This window comes from Zeugodacus cucurbitae, chromosome 6, assembly GCF_028554725.1.
Source record: "Zeugodacus cucurbitae isolate PBARC_wt_2022May chromosome 6, idZeuCucr1.2, whole genome shotgun sequence".
In the NCBI taxonomy this organism is placed as follows: Eukaryota; Metazoa; Arthropoda; class Insecta; order Diptera; family Tephritidae; genus Zeugodacus; species Zeugodacus cucurbitae.
In genome coordinates, this window is record NC_071671.1 from 37821295 (window position 1) to 37843852 (window position 22558).

Sequence of the window (22558 nt, forward strand, 5' to 3'; positions counted from 1 at the left end):
ATTTATTTTTTTAACAATTGCAACACACGTGTGAAGTAAGTCAATACATTTATTTACAGTACCATTTATATTTTTATACTATTTTCACATGCATGCGTGCATATATATATGTAACAAATTTATAATGTATTACAATATACAGTGGAACTTCTCTAACTCGAATCACCATAATCCACAAAAATACTTCGAGTTATAGAGACTTCGAGTTATAGAATTTTCATTAAAACATAAAATTTTTCAAAAAGCTGTGAAATATAGATTAGTACCCTGTTTTATTTATTTACTTTGCATAAAGTCTTAAGTTCATATGTTAAAACATGTATTCTGTAATTTTGTTTGTTGCAGTTTGCTTCTGTTTGGCTCTTCACGTCTGTATCCCATGCCTTTGTTACATGATTTATGCAATCCATAAGTATAATTTGATATTTTTGGTCGCTTCCATACGATATAGAGGGACTCTTTTAAAATTCTGACTCGACAGTAAAATTTTAAACTTTGTATTATACCCTGATCAGAAAGTACGAATTATGGAAGGAAATTTGTATGAAGGTTGCCTTCTATTACCACTTCAAGAGTTCGAGTTATGGAGAACTTCGAGTTATAGAAATTCGAGTTAGGGAATGAAATTTGTATGAAATTTGGCTTCTAAACGCTATTGCCAATTCAAGTGTTCGAATTATGGAGATTTTCGAGTTATAGAAGTTCGAGTTATGGAAGTTCCACTGTATATTGTACCAACGCAGGTTCACGTATTATGGATTCTGCGGTACTATTTGGATCCAAAACCCACCAATAGGATTTATTTGAAATCCACGAACATCGTCCATTATATTCTCCACCGTTTTCGGAGAACGTTCGAACTTGAAGTCCAAAATCATATAGTACATCATGGCCTTGACTTGCATCAGCGCGTATCGATTACCTGTATTCGAAAATTATTACACAATCCACCAGTAGATATTGTTATTGTTACTCACCAATGCACGCGGTCCCACACCAAAGGGTAAATAAGTGTAAGGCTTAATATTGTCTTTGTTAGCATCACTAAATCTTCATAGTATCTTTCGTCGTTATGCAATCCCACCACAGGAAACCATAGACAGTCACCAGCCTTAAATTTAAATATCACATTGCCATGTTCATCGGTGAGATCATAATCTTTAGAACACAAGCGATCAATCGCTCCCGCAAAGGACCATTTGCGTAATGTTTCGGAAGTGACCATGTCCATGTACTTCATTTTCGTTATTGCCTCATAGGTTAAGGGTTTTCCATTAAGGTCTTCACGCATTTCCAATGCCTCTTCGTATAAACGTTCTTGCACATCAGGATTTTCCATTAACTCATGACAAATTTCTGCGGTGAAGTTGGCATTATTTTCAAATGCAGCGAAAAAGAAAAGAAAGAAAGCACTGAGCTACTAAGTCGTCATCGGACCAATTTTGATCAGACTCCTCTTTGGCTTCGATCAATAGCTGGATCATAACCGGTCTATGTATCCTGTGTTCTTGTCGATACTTCATGGTATCTATAACTAGGCGTTTGAAGTAATCCGTCTTTTCAGCATCGAATACTTTAAAACCCAGGAGCTGTAATTAATATATTTTCATTGGAAAACATGATATTTAAGTTATGAATCAAGCATACTTTTTGCACAATGGGCATTGTATTTGAGATAAAGAACTTGAGCATTTGTTTGCCACGAAAATTGACGACCCCTTGTCCGATTGAGTAAAATTCATTGTTTTGATCCTCGTACGAATTTACTTTCAAGCCAAATGCTGTTGAGGCGATGATATCATTTGACAAATGTGTGAACCAACCTTTAAGTTCTATATCATGACTTATCCCGCCCTTCGTTGCATCGTGAAGGCGACTCAAACTCTCGTTGAAACATTCGTTCATTAAGCTAAACATGGTGCGCATCTTGGCCGCGGTAAAGATCGGTGAAAGTGTGTTGCGCATATTCCTCCAGCGCTGGTCCTTCATCACGGCCAGCATTCCGCCAATGAGAGGATCTTCTTCGGTTTTAATTAACGGTACATGATTTACAAAGAAGTCAAAGTCCTTTACAGTCACCTTTTTGATGTAATCTGGATTCTGAACCACAAACATTGGTGAACGAAAATTATAAAAACCGACGATATCACTAAAAATTGGAAAAAATACATAAATGTTGGTTAGCACTTTATTAGTTTTATTCATTTAAGTCTTTTGATTGAAATCAAGTAATTTGACATGATGATATGTGATCAATGCAATGTGCATGCAATTAAACCGTTTGATTTCCTAAAGGCCTTCTATATATACGATTCATAAATATATATAGATATAAATACTTGTGCACGAAAAGTACTCGTCTCCAAAAGATTAGTCAACAAGCAATCGTAAACATCTCAGCAGGAAACATGGATTGTATTCAATAAAATCTCTTCAAAAATCACTTCTCTCGTTAAAGATAATTCATATACATACATACATATAGTATGTTTAATATCACGTAGGGGTAAGGACAAGTGGGTGTGTACGCGTGTATAGATTGTAGCACTATTGTTGACACTGAAAAGGCGCGAGCAGTGATATGACGTAATGATAAGGTTTATAGCAGAAGTCTACTGTGCATAAGATAATACATATATTTTTTGCAAATAAATTTAATTTATATATTTAAGTATTTATGAATCATCTCTATTGGTAAATATTATAATCGTCAAACAATATACTAGTTTTCCATTATAATTTATGAACTAAAGAGGACTAGCGGTGAAAAAGACCCGATTTGTGTCAGTTATAAAATTTTTCATTATTTATTTATCTTACATCACTGTAAGATTTCGCAATAAGCTCTGTCATTCATTTCTAAATTAATGATTGTGTTGGAAAAGAAAAAAGTTTATTGTTTATTGAGCACTTGCATTGTGCAATTAACTCGCAAGGCTTTTAAATAATATTTAGGCAATTCACAAGCTTTGTTGCGTGTCTTATATCATATTTTAATATTCTTAAAAAATACGACACTTGTGAGCACCCTTAACTGTTGTATGTCATATTTTGTCATATTTCTACACTTATAGCGTTTTCTTTTCTCAATGAAAATGCTCCATTTTTATATTTCAACTTTATACAAATGCTGTACTACCTTTTTGAATGTTTTCCATTTTTTACGTGATAAAAGAACAGAGAAATGTCTTCCTATTATGCTAGTCAACTCTCATCCACAATTTGAAAATCCGAATACAAGGCAGAATAAATGTTACATTTTTTTGAGAAAAGAAAACGCTATTAATCAGCTGATAGTGAAAAATTAAGAAGACAGAAATGCTATATATACGCGATCCGCGATAAAAAATCAGCAATATATATATGCGATCATCCGATTTTGGCCTTAGCAAAAAAAAAACATAGCGATTTTTACTGAGGCCAAAACCAGATATACATTGTCCGTATTTTCCAGATATGTAGGTTGAGAAGTGTTCGGGCAGAAGGTCACGAGCAAAACCGACCACTGACCGACCCAAAAAAACCGGTTCTTCACAGAAAACCGACTACCCACTCGTCGAAGTTTTGCCCCAAAACGACCCAAAGCCCCACCCACCGACCGCCCACACTGACACGAGTGTGTCCCAAAAAGTAACCGGTTACTGCAGTACGAGGCATAGGCCGCAAAAAACCGAAAAAATTCTTCAGCAAGTGGGTAGGGGTATAGAATAGCGAACGCAAGAAACATACCACGCAGTGTTGTATAAGTCATATTTTAATTTTGCATGTGAAACAACTTGGCTGTCCCCGGATCGAATCACTCGCAACCACATCGATTATGTTGTGATAGATGGACGACATGTCTCCAGTGTTTCTGATGTACGTACGCTTCGTGGTCCCAACATCGACTCGGACCAATATCTTGTAGCAGCTAAAATACGCACCCACCTCTGTGTAGAAAAGCGCACACGTCAACAAACACAAGGAAGGTTCGACGTCGAAAAGATGCAATCGCAACAGACAGCCAAGAAATACTCTACTCGACTTGCACTCCTGCTCTCTGAGAGTACTCATCAGCATATCGGTATAAGGGAGCTGTGGGACGGCATATCAAACTCCTTACGTACAGCTGCAACCGAAACCATTGGTTTTCGGAAAAGCCAAAAAAACAGCTGGTATGATGAGGATTATCGTCTCGCAGTGGAGAGAAAACAGACTGCCTACCTCGCAATGTTGCGATCGACCGCAACACGAGCGGGATGGGAAAGATACCAGAGCTGAAGAGGGAAGCGAGACGCATTTGCAGACAAAAAAAAGAAAGAGGCCGAAATGCGTGAGTATGAAGAGCTTGATAAGCTGGCCGACAGGGGTAATGCTCGAAAATTTTACGAAAAGATCCGGCGACTAACTGAAGGTTTCAAGACCGGAGCACACTCCTGTAGGACCCCTATAGGTGATCTAGTTATTGATGACCAGAGTATACTGAGTTTGTGGAGGGAACACTTCTCCAGTCTGCTGAATGGCAGTGAAAGTACAACAACAGGAGATGGCGAACCCGATTCCCCAATCGACGACGATGGAACAGATGTTCCATTGCATTGAAGAAATTCGAATAGCAATTACCCGCTTGAAGAACAATAAGGCGGCGGGGGCCGATGGATTACCGGCCGAGCTATACAAATACGGCGGCGAAGAGCTGATAAGGTGCTTGCATCAGTTTCTTTGCAGAATATGGTCGTAAGAAAGCATGCCTGAGACCCCACAATTTGAGCCAATTACCTCCTCAACATCGCGTATAATGTTCTGTCGAGCGTATTGTGTGAAAGACTAAAGCCCACCGTCAACAAACTGATTGGACCTTATCAGTGTGGCTTTAGACCTGGAAAATCAACAACAGACCAGATATTCACCATGCGCCAAATTTTGGAGAAGACCCGTGAAAATAGGATCGACACACACCATCTTTTTGTCAACTTGTCACACACCATCTTTTTGTCAACTTTAAAGCTGCTTTCGACAGCACGAAAAGGAGTTGCCTTTATGCCGCGTTGTCTGAATTTGGTATCCCCGCAAAACTAATACGGCTGTGTAAGCTGACGTTGAGCAACACCAAAAGCTCCGTCAGGATCGGGAAGGACCTCTCCGAGCCGTTCGATACCGGACGAGGTTTCAGACAAGGTGACTCACTATCGTGCGACTTCTTTAACTTGATGCTGGAAAAAATTATAAGAGCTGCAGAGCTAAATAGAGAAGGTACAATCTTCTACAAGGGTGTACAGCTACTGGCGTACGCCGATGATATCGATATCATTGGAAACAACACCCGCGCCGTTAGTTCTGCTTTTTCCAGACTGGATAAGGAAGCGAAGCGTATGGGTCTGGTGGTGAACGAAGACAAGACGAAATATCTCCTGTCATCAAACAAACAGTCAGCGCATTCGCGTCTTGGCTCCCACGTCACTGTTGATAGTCATAACTTTGAAGTTGTAGATAATTTCGTCTACCTGGGAACCAGCATTAGCAGCAATAACAATGTCACCCTGGAAATCCAACGCAGAATCACTCTTGCCAACAGGTGCTACAATGGACTAAGTAGGCAATTGTAAAGTAAAATCCTCTCTCGACGAACAAAAACCAAACTCTATAAATTCCTCATCATTCCCGTCCTACTTTACGGTGCAGAAACGTGGACGATGTCAACATCCGATGAGACGGCACTAGGAGTTTTCGAGAGAAAGGTTTTGCGGAAGATTTATGGTCCCTTAAACATTGGCAACGGCGAATACCGCAGACGATGGAACGATGAGCTGTATGTGTTATTCGACGACATAGACGTAGTCCAGCGAATAAAAAAACAGCGGCTACGCTGGCTAGGTCATGTTGTTCGAATGGATGAAAGTGTTCGATGTAGTACCCGCTGGTGGAAGCCGAGGAAGAGGGAGACCTCCACTCCGATGGAAGGACCAGGTGGACCTGGCTTCGCTTGGTATAACCAATTGGCGCCAAACTGCCAGAAGGAGGGATACGTGGCGCGCTGTTTTGGACTCGGCTATAACCGTGTAAGCGGTGTCTACGCCAGTCAAGAAGAAGATGTGAAACAACAACAGTGTTGATATGACAGTCATAAAAAAATATGACGATATGACACAATATGACACCTTGTGAATAACCTAATTGTATTTCATGATGTTCATGCTCAATAGTTCATGTGAAAATATGGATAATGTTCACTTACTGATTTCGGTTGCGTTGATAAAATTTCAATATGGTCTTATTGATACCTTCCCTGTTTAATACTACTGCCCCGGCGTTGCCAGTTAGGGGCCAAGGCTCTTCGTATGGCACGCCACGCTCTTTGAAAGTATTGTATTTAAGAGTGGCCCATTTGTAGAAAATGTACAGGAGTAGCAAGGACACTAGTCCCAATTCCATAAACACCATATTGTTAATCCAAGTATCCTCTCTTTTGCAATATTTAATTTAGCGCTCAATTTTATTTCACGACTGTACACATAGAGTGTTTAAATAAGACTGAAATCATATATAATTACTGAGACTGCTGGAAACGGGAAGAACTGGCCGCCGATGTCATGGAAATGTATTTAACTGCAGCATGCAAAATAGCTAAAATCACTAATGAATGAGAGCGAAAGCTAATTGAGCGACTGAATGGCGAGTAATGATATCTCGGCTTCGCGAAATGTTTGTAAACAAGTAACTAATAAATTAAATAAACGAACAAGTGTATAAATGTGTTGTACATGTGGTTAAGAAGCTACATAAGACACAGTGAGAAACGTTGGACAAATTATATTCGTAGTTGGCGAAAGTTTTGAATCAATCGCGCTCATAAGTATATACCAGTACTTAGGTTTTATAAAAAAAAATACAAATTTTCGTATTAGTATACATTAATGATAAGATTAATTATTGAAATGATCTAGGATCTTGATATTAGGTTCTTTGTTTAGTTCGTTATTCGTTAAGTTTAGTTCTGGTATTTTATTAGTAAATATATGATTTGTTTTAAGAGGTTAAAATAAGACAAGTTTTACAAAATTTTAAAACGTCCCATTCCTTTCGTCAGTCTGGAATTGTCATTTCTAATTATCAACTTGTATGTGTAAGAGTGTACCAAGAAGCTATTGAGCGAACACATAGTAGTTTTCACAGTTTTCAAGTAATGCTCCAATTTGAACTACAAAATCAAGACATTCGCTTGCAACCTGTTACGTAAACGCATCCGAAGATGGTTGTACCATAGACCAGTAGGTAACTGTAATGTTATTCACCAATGCACATTCGTGGTCCGACATCAAAGGGCAAATATGTGAAAAGTTTAATATTGTATTTGTTAACATCAAACAAATTACAAATATAGTCACTAGCCCAAATTTAAATACCAAGTTTCCTTTATCATCGGCGATATTGTAATTCTTTGAGCATATACGATGGTGAGTCCAGCAATTGACCATTTCCACAAGGCTTGGAAGGTCTTCAGACCAATTTTTATCAGACCCGATTGATTTGCAACCAATTGACCGATCGTATAGATCTAATTTTTCTGATCTTCGAACGAATTGATCTTTAGACCAATTGCAGTTGAAGCTATGATGTCATTTGATAATCGTGTAAACTAACCCTTGAGTTTTGCCGCTTACAGTGGAATCACGCTGTCGCTCCAAACTCTCCTCAAAATATTCAATCATCAGGCACGAAATGGTTGACGAAAATGTCAAAGCCTTAAACGGTTACTATACTTTCGCAACAAAAGTTGCTAAGAGAGTATTATAGTTTTGTTCACATAACGGTTGTTTATAAGTTACAAAACTAAACGAGTTATTTAGGGTTATACATATTAAAACGATCTGGATGACGAGATGAGATCATGACTAAACCAAAAATAAAGCTTGGTATAAATGATTGCATTAGGAAGGGACATTTCTGCAATTGAATTTTTTGAAAAGTGGGCGTGGCCGACCCATAAATAACTTTTTTGTAAATATCTCGCAAAACAATAAAGCTATATCAACCAAAGTGTTTTTTTACGTACCCACCATAAATATTTATACAATCGGATAATAACCACGCCCACCTCCCATACAAAGGTTAGGTTGAAAACTACTAAAAGCGCGTTAACTCACTAACGGAAAACGTCAGAAACACTAAATTTTACAGAAGAAATAGCAGAAAGAAGCTGCACGCAGATCCTTTTACAAAATGGAAAATGGGCGTAGCATCGCTCACTTATGGGACCAAAAGCTTATCTCAGGAACTACTGAACAGATTTCAATGAAATTCGGTATATAATATTTTCTTGACACCCTGATGACACCATGGATAAAATGGTTGGAAATCGGTTCCCAACCACGACAACTTCCCATATAACTAAATTCTGAAGTCCATTTGAGTCCTTCACTTTATAAGATATACATAAGGAACCAATGAAGATAGCGAAACAAAACTTTACAAATACTGTATAAAATCCGTAGCATCACTTGTAAAATAAATTTCGAAATCAGACTATACCTTTTCAATGCCCCGGATATCGAATATGAAAAACTCAGTGCCTTATGGTAGTTTTTCGCCGACAATATTGGTAAATCTCTAAGATTTCTCAATTTAATTCAGAGGAAGTAGTTTTCTTCTAATAGTATGTCTCTGTACCAGAAATGGTTAAAATCGGTTAATATGTGAAATATCTTAGCCAAATTAAGTGAGCATATACTCTCAGATATAATGAATGTTGGAATTACCACAGCCTATATACTACGATGGTTTTCGTTTCTCTATTGGACTTTATGCAGAATATATGGGTCAAATTGTGTGTGATCTTAATAAAAATATAGCAATAAATTGAGGTAGTATAAAATGTCCGGTTGCACCCGAACTTAGCCTTTACTTAATTGTTAAAAGAACAAAATTATATTAATTCAATCATCAATTCATCAATTATATTTCTAAATATAGGCATAAATAAATTAAATGAGTAAATATGATTAGTTTTTTCTGCAATAGCTTTACGTTCTAGTTATGGAATAATAAAAATAGCGAAATTATGGGCAAATTGCTCTAAATTCACAGCACTGATGAAAGCGCGGAGTAATTGTGAATGACAAGATAACATTTAAAAGCAAGAATAATAGAAGACAAGATTACGACAGGCGTTTACAGTTAGCTTTTTTGGGTTTTGAGTTCCTGTTGAGTGACAACTTTCACGACCCCGAACACGCGAGCAAAACAAAATTGCACGGTGGTACAAAACAATAAAACCAAAACAAATAGCTGAAGTCAAGGCTAGTGCTTAATTATTATTTAAAATTCTAAGTGAAAAATGTATTAACTTGAAAAAGAAGTCCGCAATGGCGGAGTTAAACAACAATAGTTCCAAAAAGTCGTCTATAAAGAATTTTTTTCACTTTTCCAACCAACAAAAAAGTCGGCAAAATGGCGAACTTTTTGTAACAAAACATATAATTTTAATTATAAATATGCATTATTATATTAGATCATTTTTTAAATGAAGATTTTAAGAATTGCGTTCATTGTGATATTTTATCCGCACATTATTCAATTTGGTTCACTATGTTTCACATTTCCGTTTTCCATTTGGCAATTCTTCTGTTGCCTATTCCCATTCGTGGGTCGTGAACGCTTCAGCCTGTCGTAATCTTGTCTTCTATCATTCTTGATTTAAAAGCATATTCCAAATGAACCAACAGCTGATCTTTACTTATTTGGAATTGTTTTTCATTTGAAGTTTATTAATTTTGTTTTTTCATCCCGTGAAAACAGCTAACATACCATTAATAAATCATAGTTAAATTATATAACATTTTGGCTACGTTATACATATAAGTTGCCTGTTGCCCAAATTAAAATTTTGTGCATTTTTTAATTAATATTTAACAAAATGGCACATCGTCTGCGTTTTCTTAATCCGAAAAAGACTCTGTTCCTTCTGTGTGATATCCAGGAGAAATTTCGACCAGTGATTCCATTGTTCGAGGGATTGGTAAAGAACGCTAATAAATTGGTAAGGTATCTAGTTGGACGTTGTTCATGTTTTACATAATATATTTTTGACGTTTTATTGTATAATAAGTAGTCTCTTTGCAGACGAAAGCAGGTAAAGAATTTGACATTCCTCTAATAGTGTCAGAGCAATTTCCTGAAAAGCTTGGAAAAACTGTGTGCGAGTTAGATGTCGCACATGCTGCAGCTGTTATAAGTAAAACCCAGTTCAGTATGCTTGTACCCGATTTGGAAAATCAAATTAAAACAATATATGGAGAGAAGCCTTGTGATGTCGTACTCTATGGATTAGAGGTAAAGTCGCTAGCTTAAAGAAGCATCTAATAATATTTATTAACAACACAAGATTCAGAATCACAAAATCACTGAAACTTGTTGATTTGTAAACACTCCTATATACTTAATCTTTTTTATTTCAGTCTCATGTATGCATAGAGCAAACGGCAATCGATTTCTTAAACTGTGGAATTAATGTTTATATTGTTGCCGATTGTTGTACCTCCCGTCTAAATCAAGATCGCGATTTGGCCTTAGATCGCTTACGCGGGGCTGGTTGTGTAATTACCACTAGTGAGAGCATAATTTTTAATTTGCTGCGCGACAAAAACAATCCGAAGTTTAATGTGATTCGGAAACTAGTCAATCCCCCATCGATGGATATGCAATTAGCTAAGTCTGGGCTTTCAAGTTCGTCTGGGTCTAAACTATAATTTTCGTCGGAGTAAATCCAAACACTAAATATTATGTGATATTATTTAGTGATAAAAATTATGTGTATTTAAACTTATAATTAAAGTTTTTATATGACTTGTATATTCTTAACGGCTGGTTTATCAAAAGAAATATACATTTATTAAAAATTTCAAATATTTTAGAATTATTTAAAATTCTATTAGTTTTTGTTGTGAGCGCCTCAACATTTTAACAGCGAAAAGGTCCATGTTTTATGGCTGCAATACTTGTACAATCACAGAGGAATTTTTTACCATTACTTCGTTATAAGCGAATCAAATTCGTGACATTGTCCAATATAAGTGGTATTCGTTTGAAAATATCTATTCTTGACCGTTTTAATTCATTCATAAATAACGTGATAAAATTAAAAAAAAAGCTTTTAAATACATACATACATATGGACAAACTCATAATCTTCTTATATAATATAAAAATGAATCGCAAAATGTGTTGCTAAGCGCATAACTCGGGAACCGCTGAGCCGATTTCGCAAATTCTTTGTTTAGAATGTTTTTAGAGGTACCGGGATGGTTCTTACGGAGAGAAAAATTAGAAAAATTGCCTGAAAAAGACTTAAATCCACAATTTTCTAATCACTCATACAAACAATTTGTGTCGTTAGTCTTGAAAAAGGTCGAGAAGGGCCACATCGATCTGGCTAATTTTAGTTTTGAAATATTTATGGAAGGCCAGGGAAGGATTAGAAAGTAAGTATGTATCGAAAAATTGTGGGGAAGATAACAAGAAGATGATTTTATTTGAATTGACAACAAAATTATAAAAAATAATACAAAACAAAAAATAATATTTTGAAAGTTGTGATTGTTGCTTTGTTAAAATATTTTTATCATTGTTCAATTGTATAAGGCTGTGTCGATAGCCCAAAACAATTTGTAACAAGTAGGCAAAGGCAACCGAACATTTTATACTCTCGCAATTTATTGATGTATTTTATTACACACAATTTGAAATAAAGTCCAATAGAATAACGAAAATTAGCATATATAGTACATGAGGGTTGAGGTAATTCCAGAACCAATTTCACTCATTTTCACCACCAAGGTTAACGAGAATAGGGGCAATTCGGCCTTGAAATTACTCCTAAATTGCAAATCAACGAAACACCAGTCTACAAAATCGCCAAAAAAAGAGCTATAAAGAAGATTTTCCAGATATTCAAGTCGCTGGATGTACTGCACATGACTTTAAAAGATTTACGCGTCAACGAAAATTTTTTGGTGAAGCCATGATTTTCGCCAGACTATTCCTGGATCAACTGTTGCTGACGAACTAATCATATTCCTAAAATCATCTAATTTGTGGCGACACATAAAGAATCGCCAATTAACAAATAACATACGAGTGTTTTTCCAACAATATCATACTGCGATTGTAGAAATAGTTCAAAATGGTAGCGACGCAGTTGACACCTCGATGGATTAATAACATTTTTAACGGGTTTCTGTCACTTCATGGCCTCGAAAGAGGAGCTTATTCATCGTGTTTTTCCTGACATGAAACCACAATATAATAAACATAAATGGCTGATTGAATGACCTATATTGGTGGTAAAAAACAAGGATCTCTTTGATCTTAATGCGCCAAGTTAGAATTACGTTAAGGGAGAGTTGACACAGCTACAAACCAGGATGACGTATTCAATTATCCCACAGACTATTTTAAATTGCTGGACTATCCCCACTCACTTGCAAGAACAAGACTGGCTGTGAAGAAGGTAATCAATATCGTCACCAAAGCCAAGATGAAGCCCACTATGAAATTTGGTCGTTTGTTACTTTCTCCAATATATGATTAAAAAAATCAAAGTTTTACAAATTTTGATGATTTACACTTAACACAGATCTACAATAATGTCTATTAATCATTTTAAAATTTATCGGCTATAACGTTTTCGTCTTTATGCGTAAGAATTTTTTCTCTGCATTGAAAGATTTACTAATTTAATGAATACCTTAGCCACAAAAACGTGTGGCCGGGTCTGCTAATTTAAAATAAAAACAACAAACTTAAAGTACTTTACAACTGCTATGAACATATCCATCTAATGAACCATTGCGTTCATGTTCAAATTAGATCAGAACTAACGGTTTCATACTGGTACGAAGTCGACACAAACAATGTGAATGTTTTTTCAACGAAAACAAAAATCACAAAAAATCGGTTATAGAGAAATATATTTTACAAAATAATCATTTTATCTTTATTTATTTAATTCTAATATAATAAATAGATCAGCCTATATTCCATAATTGTCTTAAATTTTTATTCTTCCGGCTATCAATTCGGTACGTTGTTGGTGGTATCGGTATTTCAAAAGATATTTTGACCAATTGCGGCATTACAAAATTAATTAATAATTCACTATTGAAAATTCAATAGCTAGGGTACTCGCATATCAAAAAAGGGGTTTTTAGTCAATCAAAACCGCAACACAATATTCGGATTAACGATCATTTTTTTGTGAAAAAAATGCTGTTGATAAATACAAAGCGCAGGCAAAAAACATTTTTAAATAATTTTGAGGAGTTTACAATCAGTTGTATAGATCTGACTGAAGTGAGAACGAAAGTGTTGTAGTCATGATCAAACAAAGTTTTTTAAGCTAAAATTAGACTTTCAAATTAAAATTTCCAATAAAAAAACTACAAATACAAACATCGAATATAACAAAAGCAACTACCATACAAACAAGTATTATACATTCTTATGCATATTCATAAGCATTTTTTGAGCAGATACTCGTCTTTTAATTAAAACAAAACATGTACCTCAGACACTCGTTTATTTTTTTGCAAAGTTCTGTTTCGATATCTTCACTAGTGCTTACTTTATACATATATTGTAAAGTCAACGATTCAGATCGACTTCAAAGTGGTTGTGAACCGATTTGGACTATTTTCACAATATATCATTGGGAAGCTAGGAAGATATTAAAAACCGGATTTCATTGAAATTGGTCGAGTAGTTTCGAAGATATGGTTTTTGACATAATTGGCGGAACCACGCCCATTTAAAATTTTGTATATCATTTTGAGTGCAGCTCTTCTGTACCATCTTTATAATCAAATTTAAGTCTTCTGGTGGTTTTCCTTACTAAATTAAAGTATTTTTAGAAGTTTTCAATATAACCTTTGTACGGGAGGTGGGCGTGGTTATAATCCGATTTAATAGCTTAATTTATGACACTTTATGGGTTTTCGGTTTTCGCCATTTTATGGGCGTGGCAGTGGTCCGATTCGAATGCAACCTTCCTATGGTGAAAAGAAACATGTTTACTCAAGTTACAGCTTCGCACGGACGAACGAACGGACAGACAGACATCCGGATCTGAACTTCCATCTTCATCCTGATCACTTTGGTATATAGAACCCTATAACTAACTCGTTTAGTTTTGAGTGTTACAAACAACCGTTATGTGAACAAAACTATAATACTCTCTTAGCAACTTTGTTGCGAGAGTATAAAAATAAGTTGCCATTTAGATGAGCCATTTAGATTTGGAGACCTTTTAATATATGAATTGAGTTTATTCCTTAATTTAAGCAACTTCATCATTATCAAGTAACGAAAATTTTGTTTGTCTATCTTTTCATATTTTATTTAATTTGTATACCCTTTAAGTCCGAATTATATTTATATTCATTTGCACATAGCGAAGAGTTAAAGTTAACACTTCTATTTTAATGAACTTCATCATTATCAAGTAACGAAAATTTTGTTTGTCTATCTTTTCATATTTTATTTAATTTGTATACCCTTTAAGTCCGAATTATATTTATATTCATTTGCACATAGCGAAGAGTTAAAGTTAACACTTCTATTTTAAGTTATCATTTTCATTGTATATACAGACATACAAAATTTTATTCGAATTATATTAGATACAAGTGTGTATATTTTGAAATAAGGTCACCTCATCATGAACTCGTCTCAACGTTTGGATGAAAGCCGGTGGAATCGGCCGTATAAGTTACTCGTATCTTTTCACCATTTTCACCGGGAAGAAAATATTCACCCTGAATTCCATTAACATCGCCCTGTGCTTTAGCTTCCACACCATTGGTTGCCTCATACCCATAGTTGAAATGGCCCTGTGCATCGATTTCGCGGTAACTCGATGTTAACTCTGCCTGGGCATCTTTTTCGTTAGCGGTTACAATCGCAACGAATACTAGTAACAAAACCTTTAAATATATGAGCACATACATATGTACTTAAATACTTGCCAATATACAAAATTTCTGATTTAGTATGAACTAATTCATTGATTGACTATTTAAGACTATATTGAGAAGATGAAAATTTTTCAAATCAATTCTTGATAACCAAATTAGAGCTACTAGAGACTGAGATGAATTAGTCTTTTTGAAATTTTTACTTACAAACGAGTATGAGCGCATTTTTAAAATAGGTGTTATTTCTTTTCGTTGCCAAGATCAACTGGAAATAAGTTATCATCAACTCGTGCATATTATTAATTAATATTACTCAGAAATCATGATACATACATATGTATATACAAACCCATATTTCAACTCTGTGAACTGGTTTGAAGTTATCCAATAAATTAGATATATTTCAAAAATACAAATTTGTAACGTACAGTAAATGACTCTTAATATGTGGAACAAAAATGTTTTTACAAGTACATACTTCTGTCAAATAAGTAACCGAAATTCTCTAGTTAAATGGATACAAATATTGAACAAAGAGTTTGTGTGAAATTTTGTGTTTCAAACGACATTTCTTGTTCCAAAACGTTGGAAATTTTGAAAAAAACATTTGGTGATTCAACCATGTCGAAAATTTAAGTTTACGATCGGTATAAATCGTTAAGAGGGGCATATAAAAATCACAAACTAAATGACACATAGCAATACAAATTGACAGAATAGTGGCTAACAGTTGTTCCAACCTGGAACAAAATTTTTTTGAAATATTCTCAGCGATAAAATGAGGAATTTCCGGGTACTTATTTGACAGAATATATGGACATATTATATTTAACTATTTGCGGGTAAAATCACCTCCGAATGAAAATCCGATTGCAAAAGGAAAAAAAATTACGTAAATTTCCCAATTACAGTGGAACTTCTCTAACTCGGATCACCATAATCCACAAAAAAAACTTCGAGTTAGAGAGATTTATAGAGAGAGTTATAGAAATTTTCATTAAAACATAAATTTTTCAAAAAGCTGTAAAATATAGATTTACCCACAGTTTTAGTTATTTACTTCGCAAAAAGTTTTATTTAAATGCATTAAAACATGTATTCTTTAATTTTGTTTGTTGCACTTTGCTATTGTTTGGCTCTTGACGCATGTATCTCATGCCTTTGTTACACGATTTATGACATCTATAAGTGTAATATCATTTTTTTTGTTCTCTTCCATATGTATTATGCCCTGCTTAAAATTTGACTTCTATTGCCAATTTAATGGTTCGAGTTATGGAGAACTTCGACTTATAGAAATTCGAGTTAAGGAAGGAAATTTGTATGAAATTTGATTTCTAAACGCTATTGCTAATTCAAAAGTTCGAGTTATGGCGATCTTCAACTTGTAGAAGTTCGAGTTATGTCAGTTCCACTGTATTTTGTAGTGCTGGATATTTTATGAAATATTTTTTTTTTTTTCTAACATGATATAGCGAATGTGTAAAAGATTCCAGATGACGCTCTCTTTGATTCAAATTAATCATTGTAAATGTGAATCGGTATAAAAATACTTATATAACGGACCATGCATTTCAACGTTCTATGTACTGCATATAAGTGGAGAAATTTTTCCGACAAAATTGTGGCCTTATACTTAACATTTTATCTCGGTTTTGTACATTCACTACCTCAAAAATCCAAAGATAATAATTTTTGTTATTCTAACCGACTTTAAGATTAATATTGATGTAACATACGTATCTGGTGACACATCGAAAGACATTAATGATTTGTCTTTAAAAGAGATATCCTGCCCTATACCCTCAAGATGAGGTTTTCTATGTCAGACTCATTTAGAGGACTAAAATATATACAATTTATAAAAATTAACTCATCATGAGAACTTATACAGAAGACATTGGTTTTTTTTTTCAAAACCAATATTAAACTTTTTTAATCAAGAAAATAAACACATGTGCATTTGTAAACTTGCTAATATAAGTTAGGAGTTTAATATAACAAATATTACAGCTTCTTAATAATAATATTCATGATGCAAAAACATGATCTTTTTTTTTAGGTTTGAGTCCTCGTCTTCTCAAATCATTGACTACGGATTCAATTCCCGCTCCTCGGGCCAAATATGTAGTTTTGGTAATCATTTTGCGAATCGTGTTATTCTGCTGAGAAGTTAGTTTTTTGCTGTCAAAGTTACTCAACATCATTTCGTCAACCACGGGAAGTGCAGTTTTCGATTTCGTAAAGTTACCCTTATTTGCTTGTCTTTTGTTATTTAGTTTCTTATGTTTTTTCTTGTGTGTGCTCCTCTCAGGTACGTCTTCACTAAAGTCTTCCCATTTTGTGTCTTCTTTTCGGGCTTCAGTTATCTGTGCCCGTCGAAAATTTTCCTCTCTTTTCTTAAAAAACTGCTTCGCTTCTTCACTCTCCATATTTGGGTTTTGTAATAATTTTGCTTCCTCTTGTTGCTTCTGAATGATTTCGCTTTTGAAAGTTGTCCATGGAGTGGCTGGTTGAGTTCTCACAACTGGTGTGAACTTTTGTACACCCCATTCTTTTTCCTTCTTGTTCAGTGGCTTACGAGAATCAATTTTATTTCGAAATGCTCCAAACTGCTTGTCTTTCCTTCGGAAATCAGCCTTTTGTCTAAACGGATTATTTTGCATTATCAATTGTTTTGAACAAAACACGCGAGTGGTATCTGACTTTTAAAAATATATCGATATCACATTTAAATTATTTATAAATATTGTTTTTGATTAGCAGAACAAGTTAATCCGCTGCTTACACGTTCAACATATTGAAACGGATTTCCAAAATCTGTCGTTAACGCTGAAACTCTACCTTGAGTTCGATCACTGGATTGTCAAATAAAAGTCAAGTGCTGAACACAAAGACGATGACACGACACGACGTAGCGACGGCTGATCACAAATGTCGCTTTGAATCCAGCGTCTTGAACATTTTGAAGACGGCAGCGACATATCCAACAGCAATGTCATTGTTGCCGTACTAACATCTTTCACTTCAATAAAATTTACATATTTAGTTTAAAATGAAATTGTATACGCAAAAAATGTAAAAATTTGCGATATCTTTGTTTTAAATAATCGATTGTTATTATAAATGATATATCAAAGCTATTTTACGTTTCTGCTGGCAAAATAACGTCATAGTTGTGAGAACTTTGAATAATTTTACATTTCAGATGTTAGTGGCAGCTCTACAGCGGCCATTGTCATCGGCAAAATTAGAAACATTTCTAATTTGGCGACAACGACAACTACAAGCCTGTTGTAGCGTAGTCGTGTTGTTGTCCAAATATATGTGCCCATAAGCGTGTATTTTAATATTTGACAGATGTCGCTCGTCGCTTGTCGTCTTCTATGTGTTCAGCACATCACACTTCAATGGCTATATACTAAACTTTATTTCTAAATTCTTATAACTTAACACTTTAGTACTCAATACTCTACTTTAGAACTCTAACTTATAACTTGCTTACACTTTGCTCGACAACTCTCTTCTTAGGATTGTCCTCACTCGACAACTTTCTTATCAGAACTGTATCTTGCTGCCAGCCCGGCAGCCCTTATATAGTCGATTGCTAGTATGTTATCGTCACTCGAACATTCTGGCAACTACGAATACCGATGTCTAGATAGATCTGGCAAGTTATCGATTTCGATTGTCAATTCTAGTTTGTTCTGGTGCCATTTTCGTTACACTAGCTGCCATCGATTGGTCACTTCTCTGCTCGCTATCTTTGGTCGCTGCTCGCCTGTCAAAAATTTTACATGTGAAAGCAACAACAAAGTTATCTAGTTGAATTCGTGCAGGAGAGTATGCGAATACCTCATTAAAAATTCTTTCGCCGCTTACTGAGTGCTACCAAGTTTTGTTTTACACATTTTAGAACAATTTTCCTATTGTGAACGGATCAAAAGACAAATTACTGACAAAATAATAAAAATTGTTATTCACAAATTTGAAATTTAAATTGCAGGCGAAGATAAATCGTATGTATTTTTGTATCGAATTTATTGAAAGAAAAACTTTAATAAAAATTAAATTTGTTGCAGAAAACGTAAGACATTGACGGTGGTAGAAGAGTTCAGTGCGACCAAGTATAGTCAATTCGATTTCAGTGCTGCCAGTTCGTATGAAAATTTGGAAAGTTTGTTCGATTGGCTTGTGTATAGCAGTTAGCCAATCGATGACAGCTAATATATAGATGCAAAGTAATGAGAAATTTAAATTTATTTTAACTGTCATCGATTGGTTTGTTATAGACAAACCACTAGAACACACCGGCTGCAATCGATTGGTCATTTCTCTGATCGCTATCTTTGGCCGCTGATCGCCTGTCAAGAATTTTACATCTGAAAGCATCAACAAAGTTATCTAGTTGAATTCGTGCAGGAGAGTATGCAAATACCTCATTAAAAATTCTATCGCCGCTTGCTGATTGCGTCTCAAAGGACAAATTTTTGACTAAAATGTCAATACAAATATATATTTTTGTTGTTTTTACTTTGAAATGTTTTTTAATTATTGATATATATTTAAATATTTATCCACCTAAGAGAGTGGTGCAGCACTATTGCACATGATTAACGGAACATTTTAGCGCAGGCTCGCACCATAAGTGCTTTGAAGTCAGCGTCTTGAACATTTTAAAGACGGCAGCGACATATCAAACAGCAATTTCATTGTTGCCGTACTAAAATCATTCACTTTTATAAAATTTACATATTTAGTTTCAAGTGAAATTATTTCTGCAATAAATTTAAAAATGGTCGATTTATTTGTTTTAAATAATCGATTGTTATTATAAATGATATATCTACGTATCTGCTGGCAATATAACAGCATATTTGTGATAACTTTTAATAATTTTACATTTCGCAACTCTACAGCTGCCCATTGTCGTCATCAAAATTAGAAACATTTTTAATTTAGCGACAACAACAACTCCATGCCTGTTGTCGCGTAGTCGTGCTGTTGTCAAAAAATCTGTGCCCATAAGAACGCGTGTATTTTAATATTTGACAGATGTCGCTCGTCGCTTGTCGTCTTCTATGTGTTCAGCACATCTGTTTGAATTACAGGATAGTGCGTTTTATTGGCTTCCCTAAAACACTTAGCCAATCGATGACATCTACTATCCAGTAATACAGCCCCTACACCACACAAAGTCATTGCGCAAAACAATACTTGTGCAAATTACTACAGAATAAAACTGCGCAAAAATCATTTTGAAGTAGGCGTTCCTCGCGTTAATATGTGCTAATAGATAGCTAATTTTAAATTTAAATTTTTTATATTAGATTTCGTACTTTCTCGAACCTTTTTTAATTCCTTCCTATAGTTCGAACGTATGGGATAGTGCGTTCTATTGGATTCTCTATAACGCTTTGTTAATAGATGATAGCCATTGTTGTTTTATTACAAAATGTTAGCAACTTTTTTGTTGTTTGGAAAAATGGAAAACTCTTTTCCAGGAATTACAAACGTAATTTTAAAAAATTAATTGTATAGGCAAGGGCATCGAAAACACAAAAAAGGTAGCTAGTCGTAATCTGTTCTTCTTTTATTCTTGAACGTACTGCTAAATATTGTTGCATACTGTAACCAACTTATAAGTTCCAAAATCTACATGTTATCGTAAATCAGAGGCACATCGGAATTGTTTTGGAAACTTTTCTGAATTGTCGATATTGCTGAATAATAAATATTTGCCGCTTTTCCTTCAATTTTGGGATTAATTTCTCAGTAAATATATATACGTATTTAACTGACAATATGGTTATTACCAATGATATCACATTGCCCTCTGATGAAGAATTGACAGTGCAAGAGTTGAATTTGTCCACCTCTGCCCTTCGAGCTGGTGCATTTCATTTAGGCAAAAGTTGTGAAAATCAAAATAATGTAAGTTCCAAAGTTATTAATTGAAAACAAATGGTAACCTCTTTAATTTAGTTATTAAAATGGATAATATGGGAATTGCAGTTCAGTGATATTTAGTTATATAATTTTTCCCAAGAGTTCTAACCTCAACGTATTTGTATTGTTTCACCAGTCTTTTATATCCAGCTGACAATTGATAAATATAATTTATTATATTATAGGAGTTTATGCTATGTCGTCAAGAGTTGGATGACCCTCGTGCTTGCATCAACGAAGGGAAAGCAGTAACCAGCTGTGCTTTGGATTTCTTCCGAAAAGTGAAAAAGACATGCCATGAGGAGTTCCTGCAATATGCAACTTGTTTAGATAAAAGCAGTGGCAATATGGCTTTTGGACAGTAAGTGTTATGGCTCTTGATGTATCAATATCTATAAACGTGCTTGTAAAATTTTCCACAGCTGTCGCAAAACCCAAGGCGTTTTTGATAAATGCGTATCTGATAATTTAGGCATTGATCGTCCTGAATATGGGTACTTTACTCGAGCGAAGGTAAGCAATGTCCTTATATGCAATAAGTAAAAAGAGCTCATTCATTTCTGATTTATTTATAGATTCACTCAACTGAACGTGAAGCTCCTGCTAAAGCCATAAAGAAGGAATATCCTGATGCTACACCTGGTTTACCAGATGATTACCCAAAACATCCAGCCAAATATGGATCCCGTTTCCATTGGCTGGAATAAACTATATTCACTTTTACATATTAGTGCGTCAGTCCCTAGTAAAAGTACAGTGTGTAAATAGTGAATTGTCAATGTTATGGATATATGATTGTTACTGAGAATCCATAAAAAATAATTCAGATATGAGATAAATAGAATTCAATAATTAATTAACATACACACTTTACTATGTAACTAATCTATTTTTATTTTATCGCTTTTTCGCTAAACAAATCTTTATTGTATCTAAAACTGATATATATTGGTTACTTAAACAACAGCCACAATACGTCAGTGGTATTCGACCACTTCCCACAACACGTCGGGGACGTTCTACATTTTCGTAAAACATCCAATAGTTTGATTCCTCTCCCATGAATACAATTATTTTATCGAAGCGAAATTCATCAATGTAAAATAATTTAGCATTACCCGAAATAATCCGCCACTCTGTATAACGATGCTTGGCTCCTAGCGGTAGCTTTGATCTTTCACGAGTCATCACTCGATCAAACTATAAATATAAAATATTATCAGTTTACGGAAATATTGTACATTTTAACTGTTCTTACCCATTCTTTTATTTCTACGATCGATGCACTAGGTGATTGCTGCTTTCGTGTCAAACTGATACGCGGATAATACGGGTCACTATATTCATTATGAAATGTTATTATTTTTATTATTTCAATGGATATTTGTTAAATTGTTTTCCTACACCACAAATTGATACTTACATATAAGGAGCATATGTCATACGGAGTACAACGAATTCAAAGTATTCTCTCGGTGGCATGTCTGTAATATTAAATTTCAAGAATCCAAATTTCTACAAGTTTGATGTACTATAATATGTGAGAATGGCCCGAAATGACTGAACCGTAGCTTTTAAACAGAGAAAATCAGGTAGATTAACTTACCCCTCACTATACCTGTCTTAAATGACCATATTTTAGTAAAAGTGCCACAAAAAAGGAC

The 22558-nt window shown here is 34.7% G+C and overlaps 4 protein-coding genes and 1 pseudogene across 4 annotated transcripts; 2 read left to right on the forward strand and 3 right to left on the reverse strand.

Moving 5' to 3' along the window:
- Positions 1-775: 775 nt before the first annotated feature.
- Positions 776-6587, reverse strand: LOC105218863 (cytochrome P450 9b2-like; annotated as a pseudogene).
- A 3077-nt stretch (positions 6588-9664) lies between these two features.
- LOC105218842 (isochorismatase domain-containing protein 1) lies at positions 9665-10881 on the forward strand. Its single transcript, XM_011194676.3, has 3 exons — positions 9665-10015; positions 10099-10308; positions 10434-10881. The coding sequence occupies exons 1-3, from the start codon at positions 9893-9895 to the stop codon at positions 10722-10724; spliced, it is 624 nt and encodes a 207-aa protein (XP_011192978.1). The 5' UTR covers positions 9665-9892; the 3' UTR covers positions 10725-10881.
- A 3704-nt stretch (positions 10882-14585) lies between these two features.
- Positions 14586-15253, reverse strand: LOC105218843 (pupal cuticle protein Edg-78E). The gene is made up of 2 exons (XM_011194677.2): positions 15153-15253; positions 14586-14954 (listed from the first exon to the last, which is right to left on the reverse strand). The coding sequence occupies exons 1-2, from the start codon at positions 15168-15170 to the stop codon at positions 14688-14690; spliced, it is 285 nt and encodes a 94-aa protein (XP_011192979.1). The 5' UTR covers positions 15171-15253; the 3' UTR covers positions 14586-14687.
- Positions 15254-20586: 5333 nt separating this feature from the next.
- Positions 20587-21775, forward strand: LOC105218844 (NADH dehydrogenase [ubiquinone] 1 alpha subcomplex subunit 8). The gene is made up of 4 exons (XM_011194678.3): positions 20587-20879; positions 21080-21255; positions 21317-21407; positions 21470-21775. Exons 1-4 carry the CDS (start codon positions 20751-20753, stop codon positions 21599-21601), a joined length of 528 nt encoding a protein of 175 aa, XP_011192980.1. The 5' UTR covers positions 20587-20750; the 3' UTR covers positions 21602-21775.
- Positions 21776-21791: 16 nt separating this feature from the next.
- Positions 21792-22544, reverse strand: LOC105218864 (uncharacterized). The gene is made up of 3 exons (XM_011194709.3): positions 22318-22544; positions 22153-22231; positions 21792-22094 (listed from the first exon to the last, which is right to left on the reverse strand). The coding sequence occupies exons 1-3, from the start codon at positions 22374-22376 to the stop codon at positions 21792-21794; spliced, it is 441 nt and encodes a 146-aa protein (XP_011193011.2). The 5' UTR covers positions 22377-22544.
- Positions 22545-22558: the final 14 nt, after the last annotated feature.